Below are 22,629 nucleotides of genomic sequence, written 5' to 3' on the forward strand. Positions count from 1 at the left end.
GATTGTAGAGAGGTGATTGATTAATCTAGGCTGTTCTTCGGGAATATAAGACCGGATTATCGATTGGTTCCTGTTCACCTTGATTTCATATCAAAATACGGAACAAAACCTAGGGTTTATCTGTGGGAGACAGATTTATCATTTTATAGACTTTTCTGTGTGAGACAGATCTGTTTATTATCAAGTCTGTGATTTTGGGTTACAACAACTCTTGGTTGTGGGTGAGATCAGCTAAGGGAATCAAGTGCGCAGTATCCTGCTGGGATCAGAGGCGTAGGAGTACAATTGTATCTTGGATCGGTGGGAGACTGATTTGGGTTCAACTATAGTCCAGTCCGAAGTTAGTTTGTAGTAGGCTAGTGTCTGTAGCGGCTTAATACAGTGTGTATTCAATCTGGACTAGGTCCCGGGGTTTTCTGTATATGCGGTTTCCTCGCTAACAAAATTCTGGTGTCTGTGTTATTTCTTTTCAGCATTATATTTTATATAATTGAAATAATACAGGTTGTGCGTTCGTGATCATCAATTGGAAATCCAACCTTTGGTTCTTGATTGATCCTTGGACATTGGTCTTTGGTACCGTCCAAGTATTCCTTGTATTTGATAAAGACTCGCTATTGGCTTTAGCTTGAGTAAAAATCAAATCAAGAGAGAGATATTAACTCCTTGAGATACTTTTATCTAGATTGAGTCTGACTGTCAAGTTGATTCTCTAGCAAAGTATTTCGGAGTTAGTCCATACATATTGCTAAGCGAAATATTGGGTGGTGTTGTTAGACCCCCGCTTTTTCAATATTAAATTACCAACACCAAAATTTACACCAAAATTTAACAAGATATAGTATATGGATTCAATCTGAATGAATAAAAGATGTTATATCAACCTTTACATGAATGTATAATTATATTTAGAAGATTAAGGCCTAGTGTACCAACTGGACTAGCAACTTAAGAATAATGAGAATAATATCACAGTTGATAATACTATTTGAGTAATTGAGCTAGTAATAAATCTATAGTAAATAGTATTTGGAGAATTTAATTTATTTATGGTTTACACTAAAATTAAAATATCAGATAATTATAAATTGACGTGAAACCGACTTTGGATAACTTATATTGATAAAACAAATAAATAATAATAAAAATAAAAATAAAATAAAATAAAATAAATTTTGAAGATTAAATTGCTTAAAATGATGTAAATTAATTATATATTTTACGAAGTAAATTTATCAGACTGACACCAGTTACGATAAAAGTTAAGAAACTAATTAATCTTAATAATTAATACTTAGTTAATCCAACACTAGGTAATAATGAGGTTGGTAATTCTGATGTGTTCGGGTGATACTTGTTACGGAGGTAGGCATTGTCAGGCGTCGCGAACCTAGACAGGGTAACTGCAACCTTGTATCACTAGGTATAGAAGGGAAACTTGCTTATGATAGTGAACTAATAGATCCCGAATTTTATTTAGAAGCTTATAGAATATGTTTCTTTTGTAGTTAGAACCATTAATCTATTTAAGTAGAAATTTAGTGATAAGAATTTAGACCTAGTCATCGGTTAGGAATTAATTCAGCATAGTGAGCCTAGAGATAATCGTCTTATGGAATATAAATTAGTTTATTGAACCTAGAGCCACAAATTTTAGTTGTAGAAAGCCATTTAGGTTTGTGCTTTGTTTTATGTTGTTTGCGCTTAGACAAGAGATATGATCTTTCTTTAAGGTGGGGAGTTTTAAAGACCAGAAGGGTAGTTCGATTTTCGAGGACAAAAATGAAACAAGGTGGGGAGAATGTAAAGACCCTCAAGCTCGTCAACGCTGTTAGACCGGTCAAGAAACGATCTAGTGATGATTAAGAGATGATTTAGTCGCTAATGACTCGATTAGTTTAACACGAATGTTAATTAATAGAAATTAAACTAACAATAGTATCGTTAGACAGGTCTCGAAAAGTTATGTGAGATAGACTACTCGAACGTGCCATTCGGATATCGGACGAAGAAGATGTCATCAGTTTTGTTTGAAGGGAAAAATAGTCATTTTGTAGTTAGCCGCCTTGGGTGCCCTTATCTTTCTGGCGGGTGCCTTTAGCAATTTTTTTCGGCCTTATTTTGAGAGAAGATAATCTCGTTTTCTTTTCTTTTCTTCTTCTTTATTTTCTCTTCCTTTTCTCTTTCTTTTTCTCTGTTTCTTTTCTGCCGATGATTTGTGTGTCGTGCATGAGGATTTTGAGATCGAATCAAGTGTGGAAACATCAAGGTTGGTTTGTTGGTGGTGATGATTGGTGTGTCGTAGGTTATGAGTTAAAAGAAGTGACGAGTTAGAGAATATTGAGTTAGGGTTTGTAGTTTGATTAATGGTTTGCAGACTTATAAGACGAAGAATAGAGCTACGGATAGATGAAGAAACGAGGGTGGAGTTTTAATTGAATTATATGAAGTTTTTTGATGATGAATCAACGAGTTAGGGTTTGTAAGAAATTCGAGAAGCTTAAGAGGATGAAATTGAAGATGAAGAAGATGATGATTGAGAAATTAGAAAGATGGGTTTGTTCTTAATTGAAGATGTGAAGTGGTTCTGTGAAATATCAGTGAATAGGGTTCTAAAGAGGATTGAGAATTAAATTGGGGTTTATAGTGTTGTTGTTCTGATTGACTGTTGAGGAACTGAATATAGTTAAAGTAAGAAGAATTCAATTCAATTGATCGATCTGGATCATCCTGAGGTAATTGTTTCTCTAAGTTAATTCAGTATAGTCATTCAGTTCATTGTTTGTTTATGGGTGATTGATATTAGATTTCTAAAGGGTGGTATTAAGAATCGATCTGAATGTGGAATTGAGTTTTGATAATGGTATTGATGTGAACCAGTTGGAAAAGGAAAGGAGGTAATTGTATTGAGTGATGAATGGCTATTGTATTGAGAGAAGTTCTTGTATACATATATTTCAGAGCGGGGCTAGTTTTTGGGGTTAAGTTTTGAAGCAGATTTCTTAATTGAATGCTTAAGTATATGATTTAGAATCTTAGTGCCTCTTTATTTATTTAATCTCTTGGATTAGTCAGTTGTTAGCTTTGGGGGCGCTACATTCACCATCTACAACCTCAAAACAGGTTTCAAAATTATTCCCCGGAGAATTACCGGGGGCAGACTAGTATCAATCCATAGATTCAGCGACCGAGATTATTTTGTTTTATATGGATTGGCAGAAGCCCCACTAAAACGGTATTCACCTTTAGACCAAGCACTATGGGAGAGGGCATCCCTTCACTATCCCTCAAATAAAGGGAAGGGATAGCACAAGGAAGGCAATCTCACTATGGTGCCCGGTTTTCCCTTCCCTACATGATACGGCTGCTCAGCAGCTGTATGAATAGTTCCATACGGCTATTCAGTAAGTCAACTCGTTGGAAGCAAGGTCGCTCGGCCATTTCTTCTTCTTCCTTCTTCTTCTTCTCTATTTTTTTCCTCTCCACAACCTCGTTCGATTTGAAGACTCTCTTGTGCGATTCAGGAGCTAAAATTCAATAGGTTTGTTCCTTAGTACCCGCTGAAGTATTTCCTTTTTTCAATTTCGTGTTTCATCAACAAAATCCTCCAAGGTGAGTGTTTCAACTTTTTGGGTTTAAATTTAATTTGATTTTGATTTGGTTATGATTAAATTGGAGATGTTAGGTTGATTATAATGTGTCCTTGTATGTTGTTTGATAGTTTGAGACACTGTTGATTGAATTTATGATATTTTGTTGATTGAATAAAAGAGGTTGTTGTTTATGATTGATTTTTGATTTAAATATGGTATTGTTATTGAAAATTTTGGATTGATGGATGATTAAATGAATATGTATTATGTCTAGGACAGATTGTTGGCAGAGAGATTGTATTTGGATGGAATATTTGGACTGATTGATGATTTTGTTGTAATTTGATAGATAATGTGGCTAATATTTTTTGTTGCTCTTGTACAATATATCCATTGTAGAATTTTTGCATAATGGATTGTTTTGTGATGATTTTGTGTACATGTGTGTTGTAGATGTACTCCTATGATTTTCAACGAATTATGGATGATAGGATTCCGGTTTGTTCAAAAGATCATAGTGACCATAAACTGAAAGTACCAACCTCGACAGATGATAGGGGTAAACCTCTGAAACATCGAAGTAGTGTAAGCCAACTTCATGGAATGTATACCGCAGTTTGTAGATTTCCACATGCTAGACAAATTGTAGACGATTGTGGGTTTGGTTCAATTTTCAAAATACATTATCCGAAACTACAAGACAACTGCCTAACTACTGGTATATTTGAAAGGTGGTGGCATACCACCAGTACATTTCACTTCCCTAATTTTGAAATAGGTTTTACCCCATTAGACTTCACTCAAATTACCGAAATTCCTATTGGCCAAGGAAATCCCATATCATTGGAAGAAATTAGTATGGACCAACTGCATCAGATTGCTCCTGAAACCATAGATTGTTTGCTCTCATATATTAACGCGGAAGCTACAACAAGAAGAAAGAGAGGAGGAGAATCTAGAGTCATAATAGGAATACAATAAGTGAGACAATAAAACTTAGTCGACTTGAGAGGTCAAATTTTGGATAGATGCAATGGGATCAAGAAGAGTTTGATTAAATTGTTTCTTGACCACAGAGTCGGCCTAGAAAACGATGTTGTATTTCAGGAGAAAATTTCAAGATGGTTTTTGATGTGGTGTTTTGGGAATGTCCTTTTCCCAAACAAGAACAATGTTGTTGAGATTAAACGGATAAGTATAATGAGGGATTTAAATGTGCTGAGGCATTATGACTGGGGTTCGGCGTTGTACGGTAGTATGTTATGGGGCTTGAGTACTGGAGTAACGGACAACAAGCCTGATTTGCAGTTCTTTTTCGTATCCATTGATGGTAAAAATTCATACCCACTTATAATCTTACTCTCCTTACTTGTTTATTATTGGTGATCGTATAATGCAATTAGTTGTTAATAATAACTATGTTGCAGCCTTGGTTTTGGTCATATTTCCGATGTCTATTTCCCTATACAAAGTCTGAGAATAAAAGACAGATCCGTGGCCGGCGGGTAGGTTATATGATGAAGACCAAAGAGACTTGAGCAGAGCCGCACAGAGTGATACAGGTACCCATTTAGTAACTCTTGTGCGTTACCAGATTGATAACTTCTCATTCAATTCTGTAGTATGGTCGTCGTGGGAGGATAGTGAATGGAAAACTAACCCCGAGGTGGTAGAGGCTAAACAAATCTATGTAACACAGAGGGTATTTTACGATCCATTTGGTCACAACGCCTTGTACCTGGGAGAACGGTGTCTCAAACAAGTCTTCGAATGATAGTAATACCGTGCAATCCTCCTGATTCAACAGTAGACATCAACACCCACTATTTGTATGCCGACATGTAATTTAATCCCTTGCATTATGTTGAAGTACCCGATCATGAGTATAAGCTATGGTGGAAGGAGAGGTCAGTTGGGAAGTACTCGGGTGTAATTGTACATGAAGGAAACAAGTGTTGATGGTGGTTTTTAGTATAGGGCGAAAACTGTAAAAGTCTTCCTACCTGACCTAGCATCAGAAGTAGTAGACCTTGATATGTTTATATTCCGCAAGGAATTTGAAGAATGTATCAGAATCTGATGAGTGCATATGTCTCTCTTCATATTATATTGAAACTCAAGCTCCTAGAGAATTATTCACTAGTATAGAGCCTAATGAGTATTTAAGCTCCTAGTTGCATTACTCACTAATGTCGGAGCCTGCCGAGTATTTATTCCATGCAATGTTCCCAACTGAACTCTTTATTTTGACATGACATGACAATTAATGTTCGCTCGCAACTGAGCAGCATGAATTTCCCGAAGTGTCAGGATTAAGATATGCATGGAAATACTCAATTAGGGGCACGCAAAGTTATGATTCCCTCTGAATCATAATTAGTGATTCTATATCAATATGCGAAATTCACCAAAAATTGATTGGTTTTGCGGCAACCCGCACAATTCAGTTCTTTAACCTAATTTTATCAATTTGCAAAAATTAGGTTTTTTGCCCCCTGCGCGATAATTCGAAACCTATTGGTCGAAACTAAACCTAGGTAAACTAGGAAATTGATCCATCGCGGAGCTAGTAGGAGCAAGATCCAACCAAAAATCAGAAAACAAGAAACAGAGAGGAATTGTAGTAAGTAAGAGCAGCAACAAAAGGAGGCGTGTCCGCGACACTTGGTCGGCCGATTTTCCTCAGCAGGCGCCGCCCGTGGCTGGCCGACCACGCTAATTTAACGACCATATTCCACCAAAATTCAGTTTGGGGCAAAAAATGAAGAATGCAAGGAAGAAGAAATTCGCTCAAAAAATTGTAGACAGATTGGGAACCAAGTCTAGCAATAGTTATTACCTTATCTCCTTCATGAAAACTAGGATGGGGATGAAAATATTGGATATGATACCCCAAATGCAGAAGCTACATGACTCGTCAAAGAAAAAAGTTCCCAACCTAAAGGTAGTTGCAAAGAACAATGGAAAAGATAAGAATTTTTACTAAGATAAACTAAGATAGTAACAAGGCATGAGTTTGTATGTTTATAATTACAAATTGAAAATCTGACAAATTGAAAGATTTTAATTAAAATATCAAAGGGATATATGTGTGTGTGTATTTTGTTTGAGACGTATGAAATCTCAAGATTCTCAACAATATTGAATGTATCTACATAGAGATATCAACCAAAGATTTAGAAAGTTTTTAGCATCCAGAAATATCTCTTGGTTTCTCATCAAACTCTTCTACGTTGTATTGACCACTGTAGATGAATAAAAACAATTTGCTGGTTATTTAGGAGAACAGAGAGATGACCGTGCGGACGGAGGCTCCTCAACCGAGCAAACTGCCTAACCTCAAACAGATGCACTGTAGGGGAGTGCTTTGAGTTTGAGAGATCAATCTGTAGGACTCCGGCCTAAACCAAGACAATGGTCGTTCCATAGTCAATTAGGTCACAGAGAGAGAAGAGGGTTGATCTGTAGGAGGGAAGCTGAGAATTGGCGAGATCAATGATGATTATGAATGTGTTTAAGGTTTCTGCAAGTTTTCTGTGAACTGTTGAGTTCGAATAAGTTCTGTTTGATTGATGGAATTCTTGAGAGTGATTGCTCAATTAGAATTCTTATGTTAGGCGAACGTTGTCTTGTCCTCCAATCATGGATTCATAGACTTATTTATATTTCCAGAATAGTAGACACATTGATCTCCAGTAAGTGTGACAGTTGCTCGAGTGAAAGAGTGGGAAAGTGGGAAATCGTGGTTTAACTACTTCCAGGTCGTGCGGAGACTTGGTTGATTGTCCACCCACTACTTTGATAACTCCCTCAACTGCTTGCACGATTACTCACATTTCTCATCGTGGATGAACACATGTGTCATAGGCCGCCAGACCAAAACCCTAATTAATATCCCCCATGTGACGTGACTGATGTCTCACGAACGTGGAGTCTGCAAAGCAGATGTGTATTTGATTAGTTAGTCGTTGACTTGATTAGACGATGGGTCTAAGTATTGTTTAGTCGAGCATGATTGCTGAATGCTCTAGGATTCATGAATTGAACATGTCTGCTGGGACGTATAGTTCTCGAATGAATGATGTTGATAGTTGAGTCATCATGATGGACATTGATAGTCTGGGAAAATATTGCTCGTATGATGAATTATTGAATATTGATAGTTGGATCAATATTCGAGCAATTGAGCAAGTATTTCTTATTCGATAAATTACTGAATATTGACAGTTGAATCAATATTTGAGCATCTGAGCAAGTATTGCTCATTCGATGAATTATTGGTAGCATGACCGAATAAAATGTTAATTAAAATATTGGTAGCTGGACCGAATATTATATAATTAATCTGGATATTGATTGCTGGATCAACATAACATTATTAGTGTTTGAACTCGCTCATAATTATGAATTGCAGAGCATTTGTTCGAAACCCTAATTTTGGTCAATTGCTGGTCAATTGATGATTTACTGAAAATAAGTCACTGAGTGAAGGAGGGACCTTCTACATGGGATGATGGTCGACCATGTAGCGCCGAAGTTCTCGAGTGAGCATGCACCAAAGTCCTTTGTTGACCAGTTGGTGAAAGGATGATCAAATGTTGGTTCAATCATTTATTAAAATATTGCTGGTGTGAGCGTTAGGTGGTAAAACCTAGCTATGGAGAGATGAGGGACCGACCAAGGGGTCATGGGACCGTCCTTTGGTGGTCGTTGGACCAGATTACGGTCGATAGTCCCAAGTTGGTTGGAGAGATTTTGGACTCAATACGAACAATTGATAGCAAATTAGGTCAAAATTATGAAGATGTGTGGGACCGGCTCCTTGAAAGCCTTAGGGTCGGCCTTGGTCGGTCAAGGTAGCATGCCCGTGTCACCATGATATCCGTTTCTCAGTCCTGAGAGTTTAAGTATTTTCTGGTGCGCGTTTGAGCAATATTTTGGATTTTCATAAGAGTTTGATCTTGACTGAAATTCTCGATTTTGCTCGAATAAGCGAATAGATCTTTGCTCGTGCGACAAATATTTTGAGAATATTAAAATAATAATATTTTAATATTTGACGTGAGTAGCCTAGTCGGTCAAGTGATCATTTAGATTTTTGGCTTTTCCAGGGTTTGAACAATATTTAAGAAAATATTGAAAAACTAGAGTTTTCGCTCAAACGATGGAGTTCCATGAGATGAAGGAAATAATAATATAAGAAAATAAGGGATTGTAAGGTGTGGGACCGGCCACGACTAGCGCATGGCTGGCCGGCTAGGTGGCCCGGTCCCGTGACACCTTTCCCTATTTTCTTCACTATTCTTCATCGTTTGATGGAAAGTATGGAGAAACCAGGAGTTTCGCTCAAACGATGGAGTTTTCTCAAATGAGGGAAATAATTAATGTAAAATAAAATAATGGGAGAGGGAGACCGGCCACAGCGGCATGGTCGGCCGACCGGTGGGCCCGGTCCCACACCTCTTGCTTATTTTATTGTTATTTTTCTTCATAAGTTGCTCGTTTGTCCATATTTTCACTAGTGGAAAATGGGGTTTCTTCAACCCACAGAATCGACCCCGTTGACCATCATTTGACCATTGACCGATCAAGACGGTCGAGGAATAAGAAAAAACTCTGAGACGGCTATCGTTTTATCCCTGAGTCAACTGCCGACCCAGCGGCCGATGAAACACGATTTACCTTTGATAGATTTTATTATTCAGCATATATATACCTCTTTTTCTCTCCCCTTTACAATCTCACTTTCTTCTTCTTCTGCTCTCAACTCTCGGTCCCCATCTCTAACCTAAGAAACTAGCTCCATGAAAATGGAGAAATCAGTAACCCTAGATGATGTTTCAACCAAACTAATAAACCCTTCTCTTTATTCTTCTTCTGAAATCCCTCAACTCATTATTCGAGTTGTAGATCTCAAATCTGCTGGGAATAGATTCAATCCATGTTTGTTTGTTTTTCATTTTTAGGGGTTTTATCAAAATCTCTAACTAGATCTAAAAATAATAATCATCTCATGAATGATTACTGCTAAATCTATTGGTACTCTAACTAGATCTAAAAATAATAATCATCTCATGAATGATTACTGCTAAATCTATTGGTTTTAGGGTTTTTAGAACTTGAGAATCTTGAGATGTTCTTTGAAGATTTAAATTGGTTGAAGTCGTCTTCAATCTGAGAAGTAAAAGTCAATACCCTCACACTAAGAATCGATTTCTATTGTTGGTACAGAAAATTGGTTACTTTTTATTTTCATCGCAAATCGATTGTTTTTAGCTCACTGGTTAGATGTCCCATGTTTAGTTGTTTTAATTGAATCTGAATCGTTTTAATTGAATCTGTTTAGTTGTTTGCATTTTGTTTTCTATGATTGTGTTTGGGTCATTCGTAGATGCCATGGAAAGAAACTGAAAGTGGCTTTTTGATAGGAGATGTTGTTAGATCAATTTCAGGATATGTTATATTTGATTCAGTCATATGTATTGCTAGCCTTCTAAGTGGAAGACTACTGAGGGAAAGAGTTGCTCCAGCCATATGTATCTGCCTTACAAATTAAGGTAATTCGAAATTTTCATTACTAGTAGATTTATGTTAATTGGTTGTGTTTCTGGAATGGAATATTGAAGAGAGTTTGTGTATTTTACATGACTCATATGTTAGTGTGGTTCTGGATATTGGTGTTGCTCAACATTTTTTCTATGTTTTTCTTATAAAGATACTAGGAGTTGAGCATCCAGGTGCTAAGGTAAGATTGATACATTAGGAATGCGTATATTTTTTATTCTTTGGGTTTGTTTTTGTTCTTGAGAAGGATTGATGTCAATTTTAGTATGAGTTATATGAAAATGGATCCACTAAATGTTGATTGTAGTGTTGCTTAAGTTTATTGTACATTTAAGAGGAAGTTCCTTATATGAGCGAGGTATAATTACAGGGTTTAAGCAGGTTGTTCTGCTTATAAGTGATGTGGCTGGAGCTCTCACGAAGATGAGTGGAACTGGTGGCCACACCTTGGGTTGTTTTCACATTCAGTTTTCTCATCCTTTTTGTTGTGGACATTAAATTTTCTGATTGATATTGCTTAGTGATGAATATAACCAAGAGTCTTGGTGAATGTAACCAAGAGTCTTTCTTTCGCTTTTTCTAGTTGCATCACAACGACATGATATTTGTATTTTGTAATATATTCAGACATTTTAGGTTTTTACTTACTGGGTGTTGTTCAAATTTCACAGGGAAGGTTCCACAAAGAATCCTCTGGATTTGAGGGACCCTGGACAACCAACCCCTAGTGTTTGATAACTCTTCCTTCAAGTAAGACTATTCTATACACTTCAAATTTTGTCTATGTTTTAAGAATTCCTGTGTTATATGTTAAGTTGTCAATATATAAGGTATTAATGATGTTTTATATGTTTTTTATTTGACTTCTTTGTAGGGAGCTTCTAAATGCGAAGAAGGAAGGCTTAATCCAACTCCTAACTGATAAGACACTTTTGGCTGATCAACTAGCATCCATCACCATCTTTCTTAAAAATAACTATGGATAATGGAATTATAAAACCAATATTTAGAAGAGTCCATTCAATTATGTTTCTTTTTTGTGTGGTAGTTCTTTATATTTTATCAAACTACAGGTGTTTGTATCTGAACCCCCTCTGTTCTCAGACCTTGTGGGGTATTTTTAATCTTTGGTGCTTGTTGTTCCATGTTGGATTTGTAGCTGAACCTCCTCTGTTCAGGTATTGTTTGTGTATCCGTTGTGTTTATTAAAATTTAACTGAGTTGGTGGGTAAACTAAAAATGGTCGTGCTTCTTTTACTGTTTTTGCATATTATTTCACCTGAAAAGAGAAAATCTTGATCTAATTATATTTTATGCTGACTGAGTGCAATTTGGTTCCACAGACACTTATTAATTGCTTTCAGTGATATTGCTGGTTTAGAAGAGTGCATTGAAGAATACGTTAACTTAAAGGTACTTATCCTTTCCATAAGACAATGGTTTTCTTATCCTTGTAACTCTTTCACCATATAAGACCATTTAAGTTTCGCTACCATATGTATGACGATGAAACAGGTTGGTGCATGCTAGAAGTGGATTTACAGAATCAATTACCTTACGACACTTACCTCTTAACCTGAAGGATGTTAAACCAATTGGAAATCCCAAATGCTCAACATATAGATATGTTAAAAGGCTCTTGTGACATCAGCTGAATAGATTATCATCTCGTTAATGTACTAAATGGTGATAAATGGTAATTCTACTGTTTTTAAAGGGGAAAGATGCTCGAGCGATTTTCGGTAAGTACTTGAATATATGTCCTCATCAAGGTAGCAGAACAATTCGAACAGAAGTACCAGTCTGACTAATTCATACTTCTGTGTAGTTTCTACATCTCTGCTTTCTCAACTGTATCTTATCCTTGCAATCTGCTCCGTTAAACCATATGTCTATCGTGAAACTGATATTCTTCTTCAGTTCTCCATTGGGGTTTCCCATTCCCTGATTACTCGAACCATAGGGGACTGTCTAACTCTTTTCTAATAGCAGGGTAGTAATTTCGGATTCCCTAAACCACTATACATGGCACGTAAACTGCAGTTTTAGCTTAGGGATGATAATGAAAGATGATTTATGTCCCTTCTTCTTAAATATTGATCTATTTAAGTGTTGTACGCATGGTAACAAACTAATCTGCCTAAATCTAGGATTCATCCGGTGGATGGTTCAGCGCATGCGGATCCAAACCAGTGGCATGTTGCAGTATGTACAGATACAATGGAGGTTATGAAGCCTAAGGTGTTGTATCATTATAATACCTATCTATAAGTAGAGCTTGATGATTCAGCTGATGGATTTTTCTGTGCAGGTACACCATTATGAAGTAGGAATAAGTTCTTCATCATCATCGGAATTTATAATTTTGTTGTTTAATCAATAGTTTTTTAGTTCATCGTTTTGAATGTCCGTTCGTGCGTTCGGGTGCTCGTTCGTGCATTATTGTCAAGTACACTTGCACCATTTTCTCGGGGCTTACTCGGTGATGGTTCAGACGGCCGATTGTTGAATATTTATTACTAATTCATGAAATTCAACTGAGAATGATTCATGAAACGAAGTAATAAAATGAGTTGAGTATCTATTACTAATCCATGGAATCCAGCTGGGGATTCAGGGAACGAGTAATGAGATAAAATGGTTATCTATTACTAATCCATGGAATCTAGCCGGGGATAAGCCATGGAACGGAGTAATGAGATAGAATAGATTATTTTCTAGGAATTCAGTTGGCGAATGACACGTTAGAATTAATCTATCTGCAGAATCGAGATATGAGATAGTTGAAGCATCATATTCGTTCTGAGGGGGTGTATAGTCAGGGAACAACGAGCGGTGTGACGTCATGAAGGCGTTAAGCTCTCTAACAAGCATATGTCTAGGAACCACCTGATCATTAAGAGATTCTATACACGGTCTCTCTACGTAGTCAGGGAATAACGAGCAGCGTGATGTCCTGAAGGCGTTAAGCTCCCTAACAAACATTATGTCTAGAGAACCACCCAATCATTTTGATTCTATATAGAGGTGATGATGAAATGTGTGAAGCATCGAATGCTCAGCTGGGAGGCCTTTCGAGAAACATATTCATCATAGCTCTGAGAGGAATATTCGCTCAGTCAGAGATCGTGAATTCACGGATCGTAAAATATAAATCGTCACATACAATCCTGAAGTCGAGTCAGAAACATGCAATATCATGATTTTACGATTTTATCCCTTGCTGAAAATCCACCATCAACAACCACTAAGTGTTGGAATATCTTCATTACAAATTTTGACAATAATACTACTTATGCGTTATTTTTTCCAATTCGTTACAACATTGTAACCATGGGCTTCGTTTATGTATTACATCCCGTAATTCTAATATCAAAACAAGAAAAAAGAATAGAAAGAGATAATCAATATATATTAAAAACGAAACCTACTCGAATCTTTCTTTATGATGTTATTCGTTCCGCATATATGTGTCATAACGGTTTGATAACACACGCCACCTAAGATACAACGGTTCCTTTCGTCGATAACACAACATTGGAATAACAACGAAAACAGGATATGCAACATGAGTTTGTCAAGAGCTAAACAAACTCTTGTGTAGCTCTTGACAATATGCAAGCTACATTTTTTGTACCTGCTTTGTATTCTAAAACTCTTTTTTTTTTCGTTACAGGGTTAATGGGGTTTAGGAGAAATCTTTTCATGAAAAATCGCATCCCTTCAGATAAAAAGATTCAAATGAAAATGAAAATTCTCGTATGAACGGACACAACCATTAACAAGTTCATTCAAATTTGTATATCTAAATACCTAGTAATTTTCTATCTAAAAATTCCAAAACTAAGGACTAATACATCAGAGTTTTAGGATGGATACTGGATTGTCAAGTTTTGTTATCCGCCCATTAACACATGGCTTGCTTATCCTAGAAAAGATTTGCGATTAATCGCAACAAACTATATTCGGGTGGGAGCGGACAACGCCTTAAAGAAAGCGTCTCTACGGCCTCAAGCCTCAAAGCCAACTTATTTCGATTCTGATTCTGAACCCAAAATTTCTATCATTATTCACCCGGTTGAAAAATAGGGTAGGAGCTCCCTGCTGCCATTGATGTTCTTACTATTTTTCGGTAACATTTTCTTCTTTGTTGATAACTTATCCACTTTCACACTCCAGATGCTTTTAGTCCTTAGCCGGTGGTATAGCTGAATTTAGAACAAAATTACCCGGAAAAAGTGACACAATGGCATCCATGAATCAAACTCCCCTAGCTTTCCCTTCCCGCCAAACCCTTAAACCCACCACTATTAATCAGCACAACCACCTCCCCTCCGCCCTAACCTCCACAATAACACTCCCTCAGCTGAAACAAATCCACTGTCAGATTCTCAAAACTGGTCTAAACCATTCAAATCCACTCCTCCTCGAATTCCTCATTTCATCTTTTTCTCTCCCTAACAGTCTCGATTACGCTCTTTCAGTTTTCAATCAAATATCAGAACTTGAAACCCATTTCTGTAATCAGGTTTTAAGAGCATTATCTAGAAGTATCCAACCAGAAAAGACTTTTTTAGTTTATGAGAAAATGAGAAAAGATGGAGTCGTCGTTGATAGATTTAGTTTGCCTTCTCTTTTAAAAGCTTCATCTCGGATTTCTGGGTTGAAACAAGGAGTGGAGCTTCATGGGTTTGCTTCAAAATTAGGTTTTGATGTAGACCCTTATGTTCAAACTGGTTTGGTCAGAGTTTATGCCGCTTGTGGACGTATTCTTGAGTCGCGTCTGTTGTTTGATAAAATGCTTCAAAGAGATATTGTTACTTGGAGCATTATGATTGATGGGTAAGGTATTCCGTTTATTTAGAAAGATGCTCTTGAAGTGCCTTTCAATACCTTCTTATACGATTTCTGATTTCTACTAACAGTTATTATCAAAGCCAACTTTATGACGAAGCCTTGGTGATGTTTGAAGAAATGAAGAATTCAAACGTGGAGCCTGATAGACTGGTTCTTACTACCATTCTTTCAGCTTGCAGTCGAACGAGAAATTTGAAATCAGGTAAAGCTATCCATGACTACATTATGAAAAAGAATGTTGTGATGGACGCTCATTTGCAGAGTACCCTTATTACCATGTATGCAAATTGCGGGTCCATGGATATGGCTCAACATTTATACGACAAGTTGAGACCAAGCAACATAATTGCTACCACCACCATGATCACTGGGTACTCGAAAATTGGGAAGATAGAAGCTGCTCGATCCATTTTTGATCAAATTTCTGAAAAAGACTTGGTCTCGTGGAGTGCAATGATTTCTGGTTATGCGGAGAGTGATTGGCCTCAAGAATCTCTTAAACTATTTAATGATATGCAAGCTTCTGGTCTTAAACCTGATCAAGTCACCATGTTGAGTGTTATCTCAGCTTGTTCGCAACTGGGCGCTTTGGATCAAGCCGAATGGGTTCGTATCTTCATCGAAAACCTTGGATTTGGAAATGTCCTGCCTATAAATAATGCTCTTATTGACATGTATGCAAAATGTGGGAATTTAGCTGAAGCAAAGAGGGTCTTTGATAAGATGCGTAAAAGAAATGTAATCTCTTGGACGAGTATGATTACGGGATTTGGGATACATGGAAATGCTGATACTGCACTACGGCTTTTCCATCAAATGAAAGATGAGAAAATAGAGCCGAATGCCGTGACATTTATGGGCATTTTATATGCTTGTAGCCATGCAGGGTTAGTCGATATGGGCCGTCAAATATTTGCCTCGATGACAAATGATTACAAGATTGCACCCCAGCAAGAGCATTATGGTTGCATGGTAGATCTTTTCGGTCGTGCCAATCTACTCAGAGAAGCCCTAGAGCTCATTGAATCAATGCCATTTCCTCCCAATGTTATTGTATGGGGAGCTCTATTATCAGCTTGCAAGGTTCACAATGACGTTGAATTAGGAGAATTTGCCGCAAAAAGACTTCTTGATTTGGACCCAGAACATGATGGCGCCCATGTTCAGCTATCAAACATCTATGCGAAGGCAGGGAGATGGAATGATGTTGAAGAAGTAAGGAAGTTTATGAAAAATCAAGGCATTTCTAAAGAAAAAGGGGGTAGCAGGATAGAATTGAATGGTCAAATACATGAGTTTTTAGTGCGTGATAAGAATCATCCACAGGTCAATGAGATATACGAGAAGTTAGATGAGGTTGTGAACAAGTTAAAGTTGGTGGGTTATGCTCCGAATTCTACTGGAAGTGTGTTAGTTGATTTAGAAGAGGAAGAGAAGAAAGAAGTAGTTCTCTGGCACAGTGAGAAATTAGCTCTCTGTTATGGATTACTCGGTGTGGAAAAAGGTTCCTGTATTAGGATAGTTAAGAATCTTAGGGTATGCGAAGATTGTCACACTTTTATCAAATTGGTTTCTAAGGTATATGAGATGGAAATAGCTGTTAGAGACAGAAGTAGATTTCACCATTACAAAGATGGTGTCTGTTCCTGTAAAGATTACTGGTAACATCTTTCTGTATTCTCATGTGAATTTAAAAATGTTATTCGGATTTTCCCTAATGCCTAATGGTGATGTATCAGGACATCCTAAAACTTGTAAAATCGTCAAAAATGGGTTCCATTAGGAATCGACAAATGACCTAAAAAAGCCTTAAACCTGGATGGGATGTGCGACCTTTCATACTGAAAACAACTCAAAACAGTCAAACCAGGGTCCCAATTACAGATAGGTTAATGTCCTTGCTCAAGGCATCGTACAAAAGTCGCAAACCACAAAATTTCTGGGGTATACAGGATGAATTTTAACTATTGCTTGTTCATTTGTCCCCTGGTTCGCTTCTCGACAGTCCAGGAAAGTGCCCTGAGGGTGTGCAAGGAGGGTGATCGCTCAGGCCCCCTGGATCCTCACCCTATAAATGGGTATTTTCTCAACAAAATTTATACAAGTACGTAAATGAAATTCTTTACTCGAAAAGTAGCTTAAACGGCCCTCGTTAGTACTCCCTCCGTTCCTTTTTAATAGGCTGGTTTCTATAAATAGATGTTTCAAAAAAATAGGTTGGTTTCCTAATTGGGAAAGTCAAATGTTACTTTAATTTTCTGGGACCACTTTTCTCTTAACTTCTTTTGATGACAAGTGTCATGTGGACCATTTCACTTTACTTCTTTTGCTGACAAGTGTCATGGGGACCATTTCACTTCACTTCTTTTATTGACAAGTGTCATGAGGACCACTTTCAATGATTAATTCTCTTAATTTCCTTAAATTTCTCTAAAAATAAAACCAGCCTATTAAAAAGAAACCGAGGGAGTACATGATTAGGGTTAAGGATGTCGAAACAGAGCTGGCCATGAGATTTATCAATAACTCTACGTTCACTTCGGAAGAAATCCCGAAGTGATCACCCACAGACACAACACACATGGACCCCACATTTGCACGCCATAATCCCAATGTTAAGAGCGCTGCAGGGACCGTCCGATTTTTCTTTGGGAGCTTTCACGGTGGAAAGCTCGGTGTGCCTAGCACCACTCGAGATTTATTCGCTCCAAAGCCAACAAAAGAGCTCTAGTGTTACACGTGTGACATTAATCCATAGAAAACGATGGACGCACCGAAAAATTTAACCGAGCTGCGCACCCGTGTGAGAGGGGATGGGGTCCGCTCATGCCCACTCCCTATCTCAATGTTAAGAGTCACACCAGGACTGTCTGATCCCCTCTCGGTGCTCCTGTTATCATTGCTATTTGATGGGGACATGTTCTAAAAAAGTCGGTGGGTCTAGCAACATACTTGATCCATGATTAAGAATCCTCAAAACTCACATACCAAACGACACAAAACGCATAAATTGCCAAAGCCAATGCAAATCCTTACAGACCAAGTACTTATGAATTAAGATACTAATAAGAATTATGTGTTACAGGAAGGAGTTCGCCAACTTAGGCTAATAGGTTCTGGCCGCTCTAGGTCTAAAGGCATTTTTTTTTTGATAGCATAGCACAGTGGTCCTAGACTATTTCTAAATCCACTCATTTAGGATTATTAAGAAGGGCATATTGAGCTGGCATCTCTTTCTATTAACTCTTTTATACTTAAGAAAGGTTTAACCGTCTTTTCCAAAACATCCCTAGTTTGAGGCCTATAAGAATTATTTGAGGTCTATCATTTTGTTCACCTACCTAAACTAAAGGGATTAGGGGTGTCTAAACTAGGTAAAAATACTAAGTTGCCCTCATTATTAAAATTCAATATGAAGCTTTATCCTTTTAGATTTTAAACCTATTCAAATCCTTTGAAAACTAAAACTCATTCAAATCATTTCCCTCACAAACTAAAATTAAAACCTAACTTCATCAATCGACTCTAACTACACCGATCATTTTAATGGAAATTTCATTATCTCTTCTTTAAAAAAAAAGAAAAAAAAAATTCAAACGAAACACGTCGATAGCAACCCATTACTCTTAATTATACTTGTGATTGATTTATCCATTCAAAATTGAGAATTACAAACAATCTTGGATTTTTGTGCTTAACCATAATCGGTCGGCATTCATGCCCATATTGACCGATTCCTATGATAGTCGATCTATGTTCATGACCACGTCAACCGATTATTCTGTATGTGTTTTCCGGTTGAGAAACATTTAACCGTAATCAGTTGATTCTCATGCCCATATCACCCGATTTTGATATGAAAGGAATACCAAGTTTTTTGTATGTTTCTTTTTTTGCTAGAATCGGATTATGTGAATGTTCACACAAACCGAATTGTACAACCTTTGATTTCTTGCAAAGACCGATTCTGATTAACCCATTTTTTTTGTCAGTTACTACTCGATCGTAAAATGAATATGAAACCATACTCATTGTAAAGCCGAGTGATGTACACTCGATCTCGAGTATAAATTTAGTATAAATTTTTTAGTCTAAATGAAAACAATTTTATACCTGAATTGAAAATGAGTATGATTTTACCAATTTGAAAACGAGTATGATTTTATACTCGAACTGAAAATGAGTATGTCTTGAATATGGTTATACTCGATTTCAAAAAGAGCATGAAATCATAGTCATTCAAGTACATATTTAAATTATGTTTGATGTTTTTCAACACCAACAGATAATCAGTCGATGTGAAGATTGATATTGACCGATTTTGGGTAAAAGAAAAATTTAATTTTTTTTTTTTTTGAAGCTACAGTCGGTCTATGTAGTAATTAGTGCCAACTGATTCTGTGTTTTCTTCATGAATGATGACAATCAACCAGAATCGACCTACAAGAGCATGCGCATGAACATCGACCCATTGTTGGTTGATGATTTTACAAAAAAAAATCAAAAAAAAATTATGTTTGGTAACTGGTGTTGATTTCGGAGTTAACAAGATTAAACATTTTTTAATCAATCGAATTAACACTAATTAATCACCGATAAATTAGCCATTAACTAAAATAGTTGGATAAGGGTTTTTTTTATTTTACTTCAAAATATCTCTTTTTGTCTTCTGGTGGGTCTCAAATAAAACTTATAGGCTTCAAACTATACAGGTTCCAAAAAAAAAGAAAAAAAAAAACACAATTCCTTAGCCTAATAAAATATATCCATTACCGGTCCTAAACCTCTTTAGCTGCTTTGTGTTGTTAGAAAAATAATTTTGCACATGTTATCATTACTTAAAATCACCATTAGAATCTCTTCCGGAGAAAAGTATTGGAAACAATGAGTGTGACAAGAGGTTTTGGTTTTGGTGTGGTTCCTGTTGGAAAACAATTAATAGAAAATTGATTTTTAAAGTTTTTAAAAAAAATAATAACTTATTATTTTCTTTTGTGAATGAAACTTTTTAGTCCCGCATCGGGGAGTTCCTCTTTTTAAGTTGTATTATTCCATTATATAAACAAATTTTCTACTTTTGTAAAATCTATGGGAAAGGGGTTTCTCTATATTTTAGAGAGACCCCCAAGGGAAAATATTTTATATGGATTTCTTTAGCATTTGCGATTTTCCTTAAGGGTTTTTTCGGAGTTTCCAAGCTCAAGTTGAGCATCTACTACATATGCTAGTAGTAGGTGTATTAAGGTGTTTTATCCTGGAGATATCCGTCCTGTGAGGGCTATAGCATCACTCTTGAGTGTAGCCGGGCGCTAATATCTTAAGGACAGCATGTTGAACACGTGACTCACTCTGTTTTTCCAAAGTTTTTCCTTGTTGTTGTTGCGGAGATTTGGGGAGCTCGTCTGTTTCGTCAAATCTATCACTTCCATTATAAAAGATCTAAGTATCAATAACTTTTACTTGTTTGATTTTTCCTTGTTTTTGATTATTGCACCCAACAATCTTAAGACATTATAATTTGTAATAATCATGGATGTTAATTGTGGAGTGAAAAACAAAAAACGAATATTTGGTCAACTGTAGAGTTTCGAATTTATCTCTTAACCTAGAAGGAATTTCGATGAACCCTTTTGACATAATGCATTAGACATCCTGATAGTTACCCACATGTAAAGTATTTTATTGATATTTTACAAAACAGAAAAACGTTCCTGAAAAATTTTGACGAGCAGAAATTTGTTGTTGACTAAATTAGTTTTTATGGGTAACAATGAGATGGTGATTTAAACGAATTTTGTAGATCTAGATGTTATCTTCAAAACTCATATTTTATTTTCTTATTCAGAACTAAGGTTTGTGAGATGTGGTGTATTAGGTGATTGGGAAATGACGGTGTCCCTAGTCAAATAATAAACGAAGATTGTGGGACGTGGCTTACAGGCACATGTGGATGAACACAAGTCTTCCATAGATGACAAAGGCGAGAACATCAAACACAACTCTAAGCGTAGTCTTCATAAGAAAGGTATGTTTCGTAAACCTGAATCTGGCATTACTTTAATTAAGGGTGATTGTTATGTTTGTAAAATTCCTAGCCATACGGCAGTAAATTTTAGACAACATAAAAACCTTAATAAGTATAAAGTTAATGCTAATTTAGTTGAAACAAACTAGATCGAGTTCAATGGTATGACCAGAAGTTATTTAATAACCAATGTGAGAGACTGGTGGGTGGACTCTGGAGCCACTAAGCATGTTTGTTGAAACCGAGACATGTTCACCTCCTATCAGAGGATAGGGGGTGTCGAGAAACTCTATATGAGTAACTCATCTACGATAGAGGTTGCATAAAAGAGAAAGGTCAAGCAGAAGCTCATATCTGTAATATTCTCATAATGAATGAAGTTTTCATGTTCCGAGCATATGCAAGAATCTTGTATTTTGTTCTGTTGTAGATGTTAAAAAACTTAAGATATTAATTGAATCTGGAAAACTTGTCATAACTAAGGGCAGTGATTTTTTTTAGGCAATAATTATAAGACTTGGGGTTTATATAAGCTTAACCGAAAAAATGATGAAGTGGACATAGTTGATTCTTGTGTTTTGTTTTGTGTGATTGAATGTTTTTCATGGTAGACTTGGAACCGTAAACTTATAAGTTAATGCATAAATTGTCTAGCATAGGCTGCGTACCCAAATTTAGTTTGGATATTGAACACAAAAGTGAAATCCGTGTATAATCAAAATATGCTATAAAACCTTTTAGCAAAATTGTTCAGAGTAATTCTAACCCTTAGAATTAATTCAGTTAGACATAGTTGACATGAAATCAACCCAAACTAAGGTGGTAAAAGGTGGTTTATAACTTTAATTTATGATTGTACGAGGTACTATCCTGTATACTTGGTTAGGGGTAAGCATGATGCCTTAAAATCCTTAAGAGTATAAACGAAGTATATATTACCACTAAACGATTTAGGTCTGAACGTGATGGCGAGTATGAAATTCATTTAGTAAAACTTTACTTGTTAGATGGCATTATTCATAAGATTGCACCTCTTTTTTCGCAGAAGTCTAATGGTATAGTTGAACGTAAGAACTGAACCATTAAGGAGATAATATATGCCATGTTGATTAAAGGATAACCGCCATCTTGTGGGGGAGGTCGTTCTCTATATTTGTTATATCCTGAATAGAGTAACCTTTAAAGGATCAGATAAAACTCTGTATGGAAAGATAGAAAACCTTCTAATGCATACGTCTAAGTTTGGGGTGTTTGGATAATGTAGTTATTCCTTCTCCTAAGAGAACTAAGATTTGACCCAAATTGTTGAATGTGTTCATATGGTATCTTGAATATCCGCATATAGGTTTTTGGTTGTGAGTTCTGATTTTCTGAATTGGTGGGAATACTTTTATGGAGACTAGGGATGTTGAGTTCTTTGAACATGTTTATATTGAAACTTGTCTCTTCTTAGGGATGTGTTGTTGATCCCCTAGATATATTTTCAACTGGTCATAATTTACCTTCAAAGGAAGATGGAGTAGAGTTGTTCCTAGGAGAAGTAAAAGAATAAAAAAAAAAAGACTTCTAATATACCTAGCTTAGTCTAAG

The 22,629-nt window shown here is 36.4% G+C and overlaps 1 protein-coding gene across 1 annotated transcript; it reads left to right on the top strand.

Moving 5' to 3' along the window:
• The first annotated feature begins 14,038 nt into the window (after positions 1-14,038).
• On the top strand, positions 14,039-16,730 carry LOC113332678 (pentatricopeptide repeat-containing protein At4g14820-like). Its single transcript, XM_026579199.1, has 2 exons — positions 14,039-14,999; positions 15,083-16,730. Exons 1-2 carry the CDS (start codon positions 14,404-14,406, stop codon positions 16,677-16,679), a joined length of 2,193 nt encoding a protein of 730 aa, XP_026434984.1. The 5' UTR covers positions 14,039-14,403; the 3' UTR covers positions 16,680-16,730.
• The last annotated feature ends 5,899 nt before the right edge of the window (positions 16,731-22,629 follow it).

This window comes from Papaver somniferum, unplaced genomic scaffold (genome assembly GCF_003573695.1).
Source record: "Papaver somniferum cultivar HN1 unplaced genomic scaffold, ASM357369v1 unplaced-scaffold_132, whole genome shotgun sequence".
Taxonomy (NCBI): Eukaryota; Viridiplantae; Streptophyta; class Magnoliopsida; order Ranunculales; family Papaveraceae; genus Papaver; species Papaver somniferum.

Excerpts from the sequence above, each read along its gene's own strand:
- LOC113332678 (XM_026579199.1), top strand. The coding sequence starts at position 14,404 with ATGGCATCCATGAATCAAACTCCCCTAGCTTTCCCTTCCCGCCAAACC. Across the intron at positions 15,000-15,082 it reads TGGAGCATTATGATTGATGG|TTATTATCAAAGCCAACTTT; the intron begins GTAAGGTATTCC and ends TTCTACTAACAG.